The sequence below is a fragment of the Danio aesculapii genome, chromosome 21, assembly GCF_903798145.1.
Source record: "Danio aesculapii chromosome 21, fDanAes4.1, whole genome shotgun sequence".
NCBI lineage: Eukaryota > Metazoa > Chordata > Actinopteri > Cypriniformes > Danionidae > Danio > Danio aesculapii.
The window spans coordinates 12,192,725-12,210,064 of record NC_079455.1 but is presented as its reverse complement, the minus strand read 5'-3'; the positions used below and the strand labels follow the sequence as shown (position 1 = coordinate 12,210,064).

General features: G+C 49.5%; 1 protein-coding gene across 1 annotated transcript in view; it reads right to left on the bottom strand.

The window, feature by feature from the left end:
* Positions 1 to 249: 249 nt before the first annotated feature.
* Positions 250 to 17,340, bottom strand: part of ddx52 (DEAD (Asp-Glu-Ala-Asp) box polypeptide 52) — a 55,574-nt gene continuing 38,483 nt past the window's right edge. The window contains exon 15 of the mRNA XM_056446124.1: positions 250 to 331. Coding sequence (XP_056302099.1) covers positions 265 to 331 — 67 coding nt within the window. The 3' untranslated portion in view covers positions 250 to 264. The remainder of the gene's footprint in view (positions 332 to 17,340) is intronic.

The window sequence follows — 17,340 nt, the reverse complement described above, 5'->3', positions numbered from 1 at the left end:
AAATGGTGTTTGACTTCCTCAACAATACCGCAGATTACAGAGAATTGAACATAGAAGACAATCAGAATGACGGTGCAAAGCATTATGCTTTTACTTTTAAAATGAAACGATGTGGAGATGCCTTTTTTAACAAGCTGTTTTCTATCCATAGATAGACACACAAACCCAAAGATTAACATTCCTTTTATTAAAAGACAATGGTTTGGATAGAAAAAATTAGCTGTGAAACATTTAGCTGTAAAAAATTAGCTGTGAAACACAAATTCAGCAGTTAGAAATGACTTCTGATGCTTCACCTTTTGCTTCTTTTGCTGTGGCTTTTCTCTTTTTCCTGAAAATAAATGCAGAAATAAAAAGTAAATTCACAAACTGAACTAGGACCACCCTTATAATAAAATTAGGTAAATATTCTAACAAATATATTGTAATTACACTTTTACACAGTGCTGAAAATCAGTGTTTGATTCAATTAAATGTATTTCAAGGTTGTAGTAAACAATGCAAATGTTTTTTATCTTTTTCTTTTTTCTATTCTTTCAAGGCCTGTATACAGAGCTCGTACAGAACTGGTGTGAGACAATTTTGAACAAAATAAAGTTCAATTTGTTTTAAATTTGGGAGATTACCATTAAAAGCTTGCCATTGTGAACTTTCTGAAAAGTATGTTACTTAAAATTACTGGTAAATAACCTTGATTGAAAAAGAACTTCACTGTAAGTATAACAGGACTTGAGGAAAAAAAAACAAGCTCTTTCGATCATCTGCACTGAGATTCAGTACAAACCTTTTTCCCTTGTCAAGGTTCATGTCAAAGAGCATGCGTGGAGACGTGCGAATAGTGGCCCATTGGGGAGGTTTGTCACAAGCTTGTGTCTCAGTTTGCTGTGAGGAGAAAAATTAGAGATCTTACATGGCGAAATATTATTCTAAACAAGCAAAATTGTTTTCAACAAACACAATAATGAAACTAGTCTCCTTGAAAGTACTTAAAGGTATGCTGTAATTGAGAAAAACAATTAATAGAATACTCAAAATTCTATTTAAGTAAAACATATTTGATTTTAATCTGTAAATCACTGCTGATGTTTCAAATTCCAAATTTCATTAACACATGCTGTTATTTACAGCATTTCTGTAAAAATATAGAATTCTAATAAAAAATGTGTCATGCTTGTATTCAGTTTTGGGTTACAGGTCACCAATGTTTTAATTTCATCTTGTCTTTACATTTTTTTTATCTTCACCACCTTTGTGTTATATCTAAAACCATGGTATGTTACAATAACTATTTGGTTGCTTTATTGAATACCATAATAAAAATATTCAAACACAAAAATCAATTCATTTATTTATTCATTCATTTTCTGCCGCTTTTCGGGGGCTGGGTCGCGTGGGCAGCAGTCTTAGGAGAGAACCCCAGACTTCCCTCTCCCCAGACACTTCCTCCAGCTCCTCCGGGGGGATCCCGAGGCGTTCCCAGGCCAGCCGAGAGACATAGTCCCTCCAGCGTGTCCTGGGTCTTCCCCGATGCCTCCTCCAGGTAGGATATACCTGGAACACCTCCTTAGGTAGGTGTTCCGAAACAGATGCCCGAGCCACCTCAGCTGACTTTTCTAGATGTGGAGGAGCAGCGGCTCTACTCCGAGCTCCTCCCGGGTGTCAGAGCTCCTCACCCTATTCATAAGAGTGCGCCCTCCCTTCGAAGGAAACTCATTTCGGCTGCTTGTATCCGAGAACTTGTCCTTTTGGTCATGACCCAAAGCTCATGACCATAGGTGAGAGTAGGAACGTAGATTGACCGGTAAATCGAGAGCTTTGCTTTTCGGCTCAGCTCCTTCTTCACCACAACGGACCGGTACATCGATCGAATTACTGCTGCGCTGCACCAATCCTCCTGTCAATATCACGTTCCATCCTTCCCTCACTCGTCAACAAAACCCTGAGATACTTAAACTCCTTGAAATTCTGTCCATAAAAATTATGAATAGAATTGGTGACAAGGGGCAGCCCTGCCGGAGTCCAACATGCACTGGAAACAAATCTGACTTATTGCCGGTAATGCGAACCAGACTCCTACTCTGTTCATACAGGGACAAGATGGCCCTCAACAGATCGCCTCCGACCCTATACTCCCCGAGCACCCTCCACAGAATGCCAGGAGGGACACGATGAATGCCTTCTCTAAGTCCACAAAACACATGTGGACTGGTTGGGCATACTCCCATGAACCCCCGAGCACCCTGGTGAGGGTATAGAGCTGATCCAGTGTACCACGGCCCAGACGAAAACCGCATTGTTCCTCCTGGATCCTAGGTTCAACCATTGGCCGGATCCTCTCCAGGACCCTGGCATAGACTTTCCCCGGGAGGCTGAGGACTGTGATCCCCCTATAGTTGGAGCACACCCTGCGGTCCCCCTTCTTAAAAATGGGAACCACCACCCCAGTTGCCCAGTCCAGAGGTACTGTCCCAGACCTCCATGCGATGTTGTAAAGACACGTCAGCCACGACAGCCCCACAACATCCAGAGACCTAAGATACACAGGGTGAATCTCATCCACCCCCGCTGCTTTGCCACTGCGGAGATTGCAAACTACCTCAGTGACCTGAGCTTGGGTGATGGGTGAGTCCACCCCTACATTCCCAGTCTCTGCTTCCTCAATGAAAGACATGTCGGTGGGGTTAAGGAGATCCTCAACGTATTCCTTCCACCACCCAACCACATCCCCAGTCGAGGTCAACAGCTGCCCACTTCCGCTGTAAACAGTGTCAATGTGGAGCTGCTTTCCCCTTTCTGAGGCGCCGGACAGTTTTGCCAGAATATCTTTGGGGCCGACCGATAGTCTTCCTCCATGGTCTCCCCGAACTCTTCCTAGGCCCAAGTTTTTGCTTCCGCAACCGCCCGGGCTGCAGCACACTTGGCTTGTCGATACCCATCAGCTGTCTCTGGAGTTCTGCAAGTCAACCAAGCCCTGTAGGACTCCTTCTTCAGCTTGACGGCATAAATTACTTCCGGTGTCCATCGCATGGTTCGTGGATTGCGAGCTTTAAGGGCACAGTTTCTCACGGCCGCATTAACGATGGAGTCGGAGAACATGGACCACGCAGTCTCCATGTCTCCAGCCTCCCTCTGGATCTGGTCAAAGCTCTTTCAGAGGTGAGAGTTGAAAATCCCTCTGACTTGAGGTTCAGCAAGACGTTCCCAGAGGACCCTCACATTAGCTTGCGCCTACCAGGTCTGTCCAGCTTTCCCCCCTGCCAGTGGATCCAACTCACTACCAGGTGGTGATCAGTTGACAGCTCTGCCCCTCTCTTCATCCGAGTGTCCAAGACATACGGTCTGAAATCAATATTTGCTGGAAAAACCCTGATTTATAAATCACAACAAATGAAAACATTTGCTATTTTTTATCAAAAAGCTCTAAAATGACAATATTTATCTTTTTAATTTTGTAGAAATGTTACCAGACCTTTATAGAACAAAACTAACACTAACATTAATCCATACCTAATAAATAGCAAATCTATATAAACGGAAATGTTTCATGCGGTTTCTTAATTTTTTTAACACAGAGTACCTTTTGATTTTCTTGAACCCGATCATGTAGTCAGGAACAGGACATCCAGCCTTATTTAAGACCGTAGCAATGCTGATTCATAAAAAAATTGAAAAAGTTCATGCAATTATTGGCTACAAGAAGGGATGAAATAATACCACTTTTTTTACAAACCGATACGTGTACGAGTATTTTAATTTGTGTACTAATTGAGTACCAATTACAATACTTCTTAGATTTTGTTTCAATGAAAGTGCAATCAATTTAAAAGAAAGGTTTTTTTTGCCTGTAGCGAGGATGAACGCAAAAATCTTTAACAGAAGGCTATTCCATGCCAAATATATACACACATTGCTGATAACCCTGAAAATCTATAGACCTTATTGATTACCTAAGCAGGGACATTTATTTTCAATATTTTTATTGCATTTTTTCCAGATAATATACAAACTTATAAATGTATATGAAAAATAGAAGTCCTATCTGCAAAGAGATGACATGAAATTCATTGGAACAAAAACAAGAAAACTGTAGAACTCTTAAATCAAACTTACACTTTTCTACCTCCTACTTTGCACCATCCCCCACCCCTCCCTATTTTCTGAGGCCTTCAATAAGTATGCAAAGATAAATCAAGACACAGATAAATTAATCAGAATCAGAAAGAGCTTTATTGCCAGGTATGTTTACACATACGAGGAATTTGTTTTTTGACAGAGCTTCTACAGTGCAACAGAATAACAGAGACAGGACAAAAAACAGATAATAAATATATATTTAAAAAAATAATAATAATAATAATAATAATAAACCAACTGAAAAAATTATAAATAAATAAATAATATAATATAATAAATATATGGGTAAATATAAAAGAAAACGTATAGTAAACACTAAAAGTCTCTCTTTTTCCCTTTTGAAATTCTAGTCAGCAGGTCCTGAAATGTTAAAGGGCACATAGGTTACCCCTTTTTTCATATTTAATATAAGTCTTTTGTGTCCCCAGAATGTGTCTGTAAAGTTTCAGCTCAAAACACCCATCAGATTATTTATTATAGCAGTTTGAAGTGTCTATATTATAGCTGGAAAAAAGCTGCTGCTGTTTTTTTGTACTGGCCCTTTAAGGCTAGTCCTCCCCGCCCACCGTTTTCACGTGCCTGTCAGCAATCGCCGCCCTCGGCTGCCTCAGGAAGCAGAGCTCACGTAATGTGTGCGAGAAATACTACAGTAAGAACTTTAACAATCAGAATTTGATGCATTTTTTGTGGATTTGCAACAATGAGTCACACACAATGTTATTACAAAGTTCAGTTGATGTTTGTGTAGTTGGGGTCGGAAGATAACCAAAAAGGGCAGTCAGAGGGTCAGGAGTGATGATTGTATTAAGGGCTTGAGAAAGAATTGTAAAAATATGAGACCAATAGTTTTTTAATTTTGAAAACGGAAAACGGGGAACAGTTTTTGAACAAAATGTCTTACTTTTTCCGTTTCTTGAAAGAAACGGAAAAGATAGTTATTAGGGAGACCAAATTTATTTTAAAGGAGTGAAAAAGAGTAGAAAACATTGTTATCATACAAATCGTTTAAAGTGGCTAGGTTATTGGAAATTGGCATATGAATTGAGGCACTATGAAGACCAAAATGTTTTCTAAACTGCTGCCAAATTTTTAGAGTGTTCATAACTTTTGGGTTGCTTGATGTTTTGTGTATTTCAAGAGAAAGTTGGGAATAGACTCTAGAACATAGACAATGTGAAGAGGCAGATAACTCTATATGTGTCCAAGGCGGGTCAGGAACACCAGTTTTGTGACCAATCCAATAAAGTATTTTTATAATATTACAAGCCCAAAAGTAATATTGAAAATTTAGAAGACCCCCTTCAGATTTGGGACGCTGAAGAACTGACTTTCTGATACGAGCTGGTTTGTTACACTAAATGAACCAAGCAAAAGTTGCTCTAGGTTAATAAAAAAAGATTTATTCATGGAGACTGGGACATGTTGAAAAAGGGGGAGGGAACACCAGTGAGCTATATCTGATTTGCATTTATCTAAAAATGGTATGAAATTTTAAGGAATAAATCTTAAAAAGAACCTGAAATAAATATACCAAGATAATTAAACCCTTCTAAAACTAAAAAGGAAATGAAGAGTAAGGGAGGGCTTTAGCCAGCTTATTAAAAATTAAAAATTAAAAAATTTACTCTTTTGAAAATTAATCCTGTATCCTGAAAGGGCACCAAACTGGTCCAGAATTGAAAGTATGGGTGGGAGAGAGACTAAAGGGTCTGAAATATATAAGCAGGGACATTTAACGGAAAAGTTATCCTTGTGCTGACACGCATCCATGACTGCACACGTTACATAATCAAGTGTGTGCAGTGTACGTTACCTTATGGAGTCACGCTTGATATTGCATATTGGGGACACATAAAACCCTGTTATGTGTGGTTCTTTGTTATATTTGCGAGTCCTGCCATGAAACCGTGGGTCAGGTAATCAAAAATGAGGCTAGGCTACATGATCTTTCACTATATGGTCCGGTAGTGGATGGATAGGATCAATAGTTGATTATGCAAACTTAGTCTACTTTCTCACAGAAGTTAACCCCCGCTTTTGGGCAGCCCTCATCCGACCTCTTTATGCAGCCCAAAGGACCGAGCCGTCCCGGGAGACACCTGCAAATACCCAGAGTTGGACCATGGGCCATATGGCCATTCAACGCCGGCGCAGACCTGGACAGTCTCGTCCAGCCTGGCACCACTTTGTGTTTAAAAAGGGATCATTTGTCCCGATGGGCTTTCAACCAAGGCTGAACCTGGACGCGGGTGTCCCACGCGACACTTTTACCAGAGGAGACAGGGATCATTTGTCCCAATTGGGACTTAGCAAAGGCTGAACCTGGACGCGGGCGTCCCACGCGACACTTCTAACAGAGGAGATAGGGATCATTTGTCCCATTCGAAGCTATTTTTTATCAATCACAGATAAAGACACTGAACACCATATGACCTTTATTGTTCAATTTTTATTTAGGAAGATTCAGAGTCTTCTGTTGCTTCGAGGGGGCGTTTCCCCTTCGAAGGCGGCCATGGCAGCGTCCTCCTGCTAGTTCCCTCCTGAAAAAGAGAAAAGGCCAGTTACCTAACACCACACGTCCCTCTGTTGAGGTCCATGCCAAAAAGGAACTGATTTACCATGGGTGACCCGGGACTCTCTGCCCTCTGGCGCCCCTTCCTTGAGTGGCGTTCTCTGCCCGCTGCCTCCTCCTCCTCCTCCTCCTCCTCCTCCTCCACCAAGGCCCTCTCGAAGAGTCTGCGGTGCTCACGTGCTTGGAGAGGGCCTAGGTGAAGCGCGTAGAACTTGTCTGAGGTTGAGGTATCGTGGCACATGAATTGGGCCACCTTCCTGCGATCCTCGGAAGAATGTGAATTCTTTGCCTGCGTCAGAGACAGACAGAGACTTTTTGTGGTCAAAGCCGCTGGCAGTCATGGGGGTCAGCGGGGGGGCACTGGCATAGATACTCACGTGGGTCGCGATGGCAGTTCGGACGTCAGTGAAGGTGGGCTTGCCGGGAAGCCCCATGCTGGTCCATGCAGATTGAAAATATTTGTTCAGGGTTCGACAGGGACTGGATCTGGAAGTAAAAAAAAAATAGGAGGCCTGGCTCCCCCCGGGGAGGCTAGCCCGCAGCTGCAAGAACCTCCTGAACCAGCTGTATTCTTCCTTGTTGAGAGACAGCTGAGCCGCGCCGAAGGCTCGGTTTGTCTTATGCATGGTGATCTGGGAAAAACAGAGAAGATGAGTGAGCCCTACCCCTGGTGGCCCCCACATGCAACGTTCCACTCACGTTTATGACATAGGCGGACTCGTCCGGGCTTCTGGAAGCCTCTTGGACCTCCTGGATGGTCAGGTTCTGGAAGACCCCACAGCGATGGCCCGTGATGCAGGTCAGGTAGCCGGTCAGGTAGCCGTAGAAGCGCCACTGCTGCCTGGTGTCTGGGCTGGACTCGAGGCCGTCTGACGGAGGGAAGTTAGGCGTTAGACTTTTCCAACAAACCATGTTACACCACCAACGGTTTAAACTTAGCGATAGCCGCTGGTGCCCCAAGGCAAAAAGATAATGTCTGCTCCGGGGCGCCAGCGGCTCTCGGTCAAACCGAGCCACATCAGCGTACCCACCCCTTAACCCCCATTCGGGGGTTAAGGGGTGGGTACGCTGATGTGGCTCGGTTTGACCGAGAGCCGCTGGCGCCCCGGAGCAGACATTATCTTTTTGCCTTGGGGCACCGAGCCACGTCAGCGTACCCACCCCTTAACCCCCATTCGGGGGTTAAGGGGTGGGTACGCTGACGTGGCTCGGTTTGACCGAGAGCCGTTGGTGCCCTGGAGCAGAAGAGGGAAGAACGGAGAGAAGGTCAGCGTTTCCACCGCCACTGGTGGAAACGCAGACCGGCGGGGACCAAACACTCACCTAGAAGGGCAGGTATTTTTCTCCCAGCCGTCCGATGACAGCGTAGCAGGGTGGCTTTGGAGATGAGTCTGCCTTCTTTGGCCTGCTTGGTCCTAACCTCGTGTACCACGACGCGGCGGCGTATGCCGCGAATGAGAGCTCGAAGCTCCCTGCGAATCAGCACCAGGGTGGTACTGGAGAGGCGGCAGGAGGCCGGCGGGGTTTCGGAGAGATAATCCAGGAACTGCGCCACGTTCTTCAGGTAGTGCTGCCTCGTGGGCTCGGCCATGCCCGTTTGGCCTAGCAGGGCAGACCAGGCTCGGATGCGCGCCGGTTGGTTGAGGAAGGACAAGGTTTCTGGGTCCGCGTGGCCTGTCGCCATGAAGCCTAGGAAGGCCTTGACCCTCGCCAGTTTGGAGGCCACGTTATTCCGCAGACGGGCGGTGGGCTCGCTCCCCAATTGGAAACCCTCGAACTCTGCCAAAAGCAAGTCTGCAGAACGGGGGCGAAAGTCAAAAGTCAGCCTAGACGACATACACCCACCACCAGCCCAACAGAGAAGTGCCATAACCATACTCAACTCAAGGCGCGGGCGTGGTCCGGGTACGGGTACTTTGTTGGATCGTAGGCTTCCACAGGCCCGGAGGCCGCCCGGAGACCTCGGGCCGCCCCTCGCCCGGGGGCCGGCCCTCGCCCGGGGGCGGGGTCGGGGGATGGTGCCGGCGGGGCAGGACACGACCTTGCCCGCCTGCTCTTCCTCCCCTCTTCCCCCCTCCTCAACTCTCGATAGCGGCGGGCGAATTGGAGCTGGGCGGACCTCACCTTGTCCACCTGCTTGCGGAGCTCTGAGAGCTGGGCCTGTATGCGCTCCGTTGCGAGCCTGCAGCGGGGGTCGGCGCAGGGACGCTCGGCTTCCGGGTCGTCTGGTTCCCGTTCCTCCTCGGAGGACGACGCCAGCCGAGACACCACGGGTACCGTCGGTTGAGTGGACCGCAACCACCGCAATTCTCGAGCCACTTTCCGACGCCTCGGTCGGCCCATAGCCTCCTTCCTGGCCGAGACGGAGAGCTCGGCGTGCTGCTTCAGGTGTCTGTCTAGGCGGGCCGGCGTCCTCCGGCAGCCGGGCACCGGGCACGCCGTCTTCCGCATGTCCACGCGCCCAGCGGCGAGCGCCAGCAAAAGCTTCTTCTCGTCCGCGTTCGACACCTTGTGAACCGCAGACAGGTGCGGCGAGAGGCGGCTGTAGACGTTGAAGCAGAGCGCACATTCGGCCATGACCGTCCAAGACCAAGGCTGGAGGGAGAGAGACCCATGCCGCGTGGAGCGGTTTAAAAGATGGCGGACGAAGCGTCCGCTTCCGCGTCAGCGACGCTGGTTCCCCCTCCCCCTCTTAAAGGGGAAGGACCGATACCTACGAGATCCCTTTGATCCAACTTGTATGGAAGCAGTTGTTACGACTTTTGGTGGATTTTTGTCCCAGGAACAACGCACCATTTCAGGCAGCCTCACCGTGCCAGCAGCGGGGACTTTCGCTGCTTTTTGATTTATTCCCCTTTTCCCACACAAAGGGATGGGCATGAGCCCCGCCGAACACGCACCGTTTTGGGCAGCTTGTACTGCGCCAGCCCGCAGGGGGCTTTTTTGCATAAAGCTTTTTATAGTTCCCTTCTCTGCCCCCACAAAGGGATGGCATGAGCCCGGCCAAACACGCACAGTTTTGGGCAGCTTGGACTGCGCCAGCCCGCGGGGGGCTTTTTGAATAAGCCTTTTTATAGTTCCCTTTTCTGCCCCCACAAAGGGATGGCATGAGCCCGGCCGAACACGCAACGTTTTGGGCAGCTTGGACTGCACCAGCCGCGGGGGCTTTATACATGGCTTTTTCCCACTTTCAAAGCAGTGTCGTAGAACCCCATCGAACACGCACCTTTTCCGGGGCTCACCGTATCATGAACCATAACCATCAAAAAGGAGGGGCCAGACCGTAAGCCCGGACACCACTGACCCCGGCTTGTTTCACCTCGCCAGAGACTACTAGCGGCCACCCTCCGCCTCCACCAGCCACCCCCACACACCTCCGGGGGAGAGGGGTAGGGGGGGTCAGGTGGGGCAGGGGAGACCGCCGAGGGCCAGCAAGGAGAAACCCGAAGGGGTGGGCGTGCTTGCGGACGGGCAGGAGACGCAGCACTGGTCACGCACACACACAGGGGCTGGAGCCAGCACCAGCCCGTACCCCACACGGCCCCTGGGCTCGACACACCACGCTGGAGACTCTACCGAGCCCACCTACCACCCCCAGCCCTTGTTCCAGGGCGAGGGCGGCGCGGACTGAGAATCAGCAGGGGGGGGACAAAGCACAGGGGGTCAGGCGGGCGGGCTGGCGGGCAGAGCGCCGGACATGCTCTTGGTCAAAACCAGACGGGCCATTTGAGTTTTTTTTTCCTCCCACAGATAGAGGCGGGAAAGGGGGGGGTTGTGTGCGGAGGGACACCCCCCCACGCCTCCCTCACAGCACGCCCGAGGCAGGGAGGAACCAACCACACCCATAGAGGCCGACCCACCCATGTTGGGGCAGGTGTGCCGGGCAGGGGCCTAACCCATGGGGCGTCAAAACAAGCTCCTATCGATCAGCGTGCTTGGTGCAGGCGCGAAATGGTCAAAACCTAAGTCCAACTTTCTCAAAGCTGCCCAACCGTCAGAACCTAAGTCCACATTTCTTCGCCGTCGCCGAATTCTCGATGGGAGGTCAGAGACAATCGGCGCCGGACAGGCACCTCCAGGCGCGGGACGTCCCGAAAAAGGGGTCTTCCTTCGGGCATGGCTTGGCGGGCTGGGGCCTGGGTCTCATAAAGTACCCCGGTGAGCGTCGCCAAGCCCTTGCCACCGGCCGTTCCCGAGACCAACCATCTTCATCATGGCCCCAAATGGACTTTGGTTTCAAAAGCTTGCTGGAAAGACCTACCATCATCCCAAATGCTGATGCTGACACCCAGGGCCACCGCTCCCACCCCCTTTCCCCCAGGGCCCACACCCTTTCCGGGGGCAGGGGCCCACGTCAGAGGGGCTGGAGCCCCTGACTCCCAAGGCCACCACTGACAGCCCCTTTCCCCCAGGGCCCACACCCTGTCCGGGGGCAAGGGCCCACACCCTGTCCGGGGGCCGGGGCCCAGGTTACAGGGGCTGGAGCCCCTGACTCCCAAGGCCACCACTGACAGCCCCTTTCCCCCAGGACCCACACCCTTTCCGGGGGCAGGGGCCCACGTCAGAGGGGCTGGAGCCCCTGACTCCCAAGGCCACCACTGACAGCCCCTTTCCCCCAGGGCCCACACCCTGTCCGGGGGCAAGGGCCCACACCCTGTCCGGGGGCCGGGGCCCAGGTTACAGGGGCTGGAGCCCCTGACTCCCAAGGCCACCACTGACAGCCCCTTTCCCCCAGGGCCCACACCCTTTCCGGGGGCAGGGGCCCACGTCAGAGGGGCTGGAACCCCTGACTCCCAAGGCCACCACTGACAGCCCCTTTCCCCCAGGACCCACACCCTGTCCGGGGGCAAGGGCCCACACCCTGTCCGGGGGCCGGGGCCCAGGTTACAGGGGCTGGAGCCCCTGACTCCCAAGGCCACCACTGACAGCCCCTTTCCCCCAGGGCCCACACCCTTTCCGGGGGCAGGGGCCCACGTCAGAGGGGCTGGAGCCCCTGACACCCAGGGCCACCACTCCCACCCCCTGTCCCCCAGGGCCCGCACCCTTTCCGGGGCAAGCACCGGGCCCAAAGGGTCTTCTAGTTTGACACCTGCTCACCAGCAGACCCCGGGCACCCCACACTTAAGCCACGAACATTGACTTAGCTAGTGGCACTCGCTACGCAGATGTGCCGTTGGTGAACCATCTGGATGTGGGGAACCACCCTCTCCACCACCTCGCCCGTACTGTGGTAGATAGCTCGGGGGCACCAGCCTTTCCCACTACCGCCACCCGGCGCAGTGCTCAATTTGTTGAGGCGGCTGGGGCGCACCAGCGGCACGTAGTGCCAGGGGCGTTCAATAGGGGAGTTTTGTGTTTGCCTTCTTCCAGTGTCGGACGTTCGCTCCGGCCAAGGCCAAGGCCAAGGCCAAGGCCAACAGCACTGGCCGGGTTCGGGGCACTGTCTTTGGGCAAGACTTAAATGTCTGAACCGCTTGGTTGGGGCTGGACCCCCACCCCCCAAGTCCAACGGCGCTTGCCTGGATCAAGGCACTGTCTTTGGGCAAGCCTTCAATGTCTGGACCGCTTGGTTGGGGCGGGACCCCCACCCCCCAAGGCCCCAAGGCCAATGGCGCTGGCCTGGATTGGGGCACTGTCTTTGGGCAAGCCTTTAATGTCTGAACCGCTTGGTTGGGGCGGGACCCCCACCCCCCAATGCCAGCGGCGCTGGCCGGGATCGGGGCACTATCTCGGGGCAAGCCTTTAATGTCTGAACCGCTTGTTTGGGGCGGGACCCCCACCCCCCCAAGGCCAACGGCGCTGGCCTGGATCGGGGCACTATCTTTGGGCCTGACTTCAATGTCTGAACCGCTTGGTTGGGGCGGGACCCCCACCCCCCAATGCCAGCGGCGCTGGCCAGGATCGGGGCACTGTCTTTGGGCCTGACTTCAATGTCTGAACCGCTTGGTTGGGGCGGGACCCCCATGCCCCCAATGCCAATGGCGCTGGCCGGGATCGGGACACTGTTCCTGGGCAGCCAGCCTGGCCATTGAACTCCTGGTTCGTTCAAACGCAAAGCCGCCAAAACCTAAGTCCACATTTCTACGCCTTCCCTGAATTCCAGATGGCAGGTCAGAGACAATCAGCCCCGGACAGGCACCTCTAGGCGCGGGACATCCCGGAAAAGGGGTCTCCCGTCGGGCAGGGCTTGGCGGGCTGGGGCCTGGGTCTCACCAAGTACTCCGGTGAGCGTCGACAAGCCACGCTAATTCTCGCTCAATCAACTGTGTCACTGGTGCCCCTGGAACCCCCTCGCCGCACCAGAGCCAACAGTGCTCGCCCGGGGTCGGGGCACTGTTCCTGGGTAAGCCTGCAATGTCTCAGCCCCTTGGCTGGGTTTCCCCATGCCCACGGGCGCCCTCCAGCTCGCCCGGGGTCGGGGCACTGTTCCTGGGTAAGCCTGCAATGTCTCAGCCCCTTGGCTGGGTTTCCCCATGCCCACGGGCGCCCTCCAGCTCGCCCGGGGTCGGGGCACTGTTCCTGGGTAAACCTGCATGTCTCAGCCCCTTGGCTGGGTTTCCCCATGCCCACGGGCGCCCTCCAGCTCGCCCGGGGTCGGGGCACTGTTCCTGGGTAAACCTGCATGTCTCAGCCCCTTGGCTGGGTTTCCCCATGCCCACGGGCGCCCTCCAGCTCGCCCGGGGTCGGGGCACTGTTCCTGGGTAAACCTGCATGTCTCAGCCCCTTGACTGGGTTTCCCCATGCCCACGGGCGCCCTCCAGCTCGCCCGGGGTCGGGGCACTGTTCCTGGGTAAGCCAGCCTGGCCATTGAACCCCTGGTTCGTTCAAACGCAAAGCCGCCAAAACCTAAGTCCACATTTCTACGCCTTCCCCGAATTCCAGATGGCAGGTCAGAGACAATCAGCCCCAGACAGGCACCTCCAGGCGCGTGACATCCCGGAAAAGGGGTCTCCCGTCGGGCATGGCTTGGCGGGATGGGGACCTGGGTCTCACCAAGTACTCCGGTGAGCGTTGACACAAGCCACGCGAATTCTCGCTCAATCAACTGTGTCACTGGTGCCCCTGGAACCCCCCTCGCCGCACCAGAGCCAACAGTGCTCGCCCGGGGTCAGGGCACTGTTCCTGGGTAAACCTGCATGTCTCAGCCCCTTGGCTGGGTTTCCCCATGCCCACGGGCGCCCTCCAGCTCGCCCGGGGTCGGGGCACTGTTCCTGGGTAAGCCAGCCTGGCCATTGAACCCCTGGTTCGTTCAAACGCAAAGCCGCCAAAACCTAAGTCCACATTTCTACGCCTTCCCCGAATTCCAGATGGCAGGTCAGAGACAATCAGCCCCGGACAGGCACCTCCAGGCGCGGGACATCCCGGAAAAGGGGTCTCCCGTCGGGCAGGGCTTGGCGGGCTGGGGCCTGGGTCTCACCAAGTACCCCGTCGAGCGCCGACACCACCAGCCACGCTAATTCTCACTCACCCAACTGTGCCACTGGATCCCCAAATGGGCTTGATCGTCTTTTCAAAAGCTGGCTGGAAAGACCAACCATCATCCAAATGAGGCTTTGTTGTTCCAATCAATTATTTTACTTCCTCTAAAATACTAAGATGTTTTAAGCGATTGTATCTTTATATTCTGCCAAATATACGCATACTCTAATTTTAAAAATCATGCGACCATAATCTCACAATGTTTCTGAGTTTTCTCATCCTTCCATTCGTTCTTTCGAGATAATCTGGGAATACTTTCAGTGCTGCGAATAGGGAATTGAACCGGAAACTGACAGGCGCAATAGATGATTTTTTTTTTGTCATTAACAATGAAAACATTTCAATATAGGCTTCTCTGAAAAGATTGATATTTCACTTTAATTATATTTATACTAATATTTTGCTTAACAAATCAGTGTTTGGGGCTGAAGTGTTTATAGCGGACTCGTTTTGAAGCACTTCACCTCTGTTATTCGTTGTTCTTGTTTTTATTTTTGTTTTGTTTTTTTGTAGATAATGGACCAACAAAATATACATTAAAATGAACATACAAATTATTCAAAAAGAAATTCGTTTCAAGAAGATAATATATATGATGTGTGTATTTTTGTTTCCGCCTGTATTAGATATCTGTGCAGGTGGATGACTTCGTGGAAAATAAGCATTTAATTAATGCGCCACTGTAAATTGTTGTATCACAAAGCTCTGTCATATAGACATATTTGCTATATTAGTAGTATAAGTCATTTTTTTTTAAATTATGTATTAAGAATCTGATTTTTCCTCAGTGCTGATGAGCCTTCATCTCCCTCGAGGCGAGTTCTGGCGAGAGTGTGTTTAATAAGTAAAACTGGTCACAATTTAGTTTGTGTGCATCAAACTGGTAGTAAAATATACATTTGAAATACATTAAATGCAAAGGCTGGTTAATTTACCGCTGATGAGGGATAATAGTGGTATTACAGATTTCAAAGAAAATATAGACTAATTGTAAAAAGGAAACAAATGTTTGACAACAACAGATCCTATCAATGTCATAGTGAATGCCCTTACATAACGTATCCTAGTTGACAGGAAGCACCAAGTGTTCATTGAGGTTGTGTGGTCTGTCATGTCATCTGATCTTTACAGAAGCTGTAAACAGAAGCACACGCGGTGACCGCAGTGATGTTCAGCTCTGACTAGGTGCTTTTATTTAGCCTGTAGTCTACTATATAATAATTTAGATTTTTTACAAATAATGTTCAATTACTTAAAATGTCTTTAATTGTTTATATTTATAGTTTATATATAAAATGAGTGCTAGCTTGTTTCGCTGTGTTCATTATGCAAGGATCATACTGCATATTCGGTTTATTCTTCAGTAGCCTATAGATTCGTAAATAATGTATTTTATATACAGATTGTTTATAAGGACTAAGCTATTAATATATAATTCATTAATAAATACATTAAAACATCGAAGTCAGGTAGGACAACAAATTACATTCACGTAGTAAAATACTGCTGAGTGGTATCTGTGCATAGTATCGACATTTTATGTACAATACAAGTGGATCCCTAGCTACAAGAAAACTGATTCTCCACAAGGTGACTTACCTAATAAAATCCCCTGTGCAGGAGAGGTTTGTCGTCCTCTGTGAAGAAAGTTACGGCCTTCCCTTTGTGTCCTGCTCTTCCTTTTTGGCCTGGAGGAAACGAAGCATCAACATGTTTAGAATAAACCCACACAACATGAAGGGATACTTTCTCCTCTGCTAGAGGACTCACCGATGCGATGGATGTACTCCACAGCTGAAGTAGGAAAGTCATAGTTGATAACCCAGATTGATGCCTTGAAGTCGATGCCTCGAGCCAGAAGAGCAGTGCAGATCAACACCCAGATCTTTCCTGAGCAAAAACTGCTCACCACATTATCCCTCTAAAGAGAGAGAAAGACCAGTTAAACACCTACAAATATACTCCACTGATGTGAACTACATTACAGTATGCATTAATTTCCATTTCCACTGTCAATGGTACCAAAATTGTAAACCATACCACTTTTTTGACACCCTTTCCTAGGGGTGTCATGCAACAAGTTAGGGCAATGACAACACAGGAAGCTGCATTTTTAAAAACATAACCACAACCCCATATTAATGTAGTGATCAGTGGTAGAGCCAGGAACTTGTGGAAATTAATTTCCAATATAAATGCTGCAGAGTTTACACTAAACTCTGACCCTTTTCTTAAGCTCATCAGAAAGTGGTAATTGAAACAGTGACCATTGGTCTTTTGTTTATCTGAAAGACAAAGGTGTTAAGAGCCCAGAACTTGCAAAACAGCTTCTTGATCCAATCAACATTCTACATCGTCTCAGACACAGAGAGACACGTGAATCAGAAAACTTACATTTCACAAAAGAGACACAAAACAGAATATTTAAATTCATGTACCTGTAGATTCAAATGATCATGTATATATTTAACATGCACTGCTTGATACTCCACTGTATGAAACTTTGCTTATTAATGTTTATTTATGAATGATTGGGTAAAGATCAACATTTCATGGTGATGTTTAGACAATATATATTGCAAATAATTCCTTGGGTAAATTAGATGTGGTTTAGAAAGTGAATTATGCATAGGAAAATATTTAAGACTCTTAAATATTATAATAGTTAACCGGTGGACTATGACTATACAAATCCAGGTCACATTATGGATGGCACCTCCCAGTGACCTACTCACATGATCATCCAATCACAATGCTGGATTTAAAAGGTGACTTTTCATTCCCGGCCTCCAGAGAATGTATTAAAACATTCTCTCAAACAAAGAGATGGGTGGTTCGGTGGAGAGCAAGAGTGGTTGAGTTCAGAGCAGAAGAAGAACAAGTGTAGTAGTAACAAAAGGTGTGTGGTATGCCCAGGAGCTCTACGTTCAAGGATAAAGACGTCGACGTGTCCCTGACATCAGAACCACCACCTCCAGAAATCTCCATTTCTGCGTGTTCCAGAATCGACATATTTCTATGCTCAAGGATAAAGACATTGGTGTGTCCCAGACATCACAACCACCACCTCCAGAAATCTCCAGTCCTGCGTGTTCCAGAATCTACAGATTTCTTCTTGTCAAAGCTCAAGAGAGCCAAGTCTGCTCATTCCATAC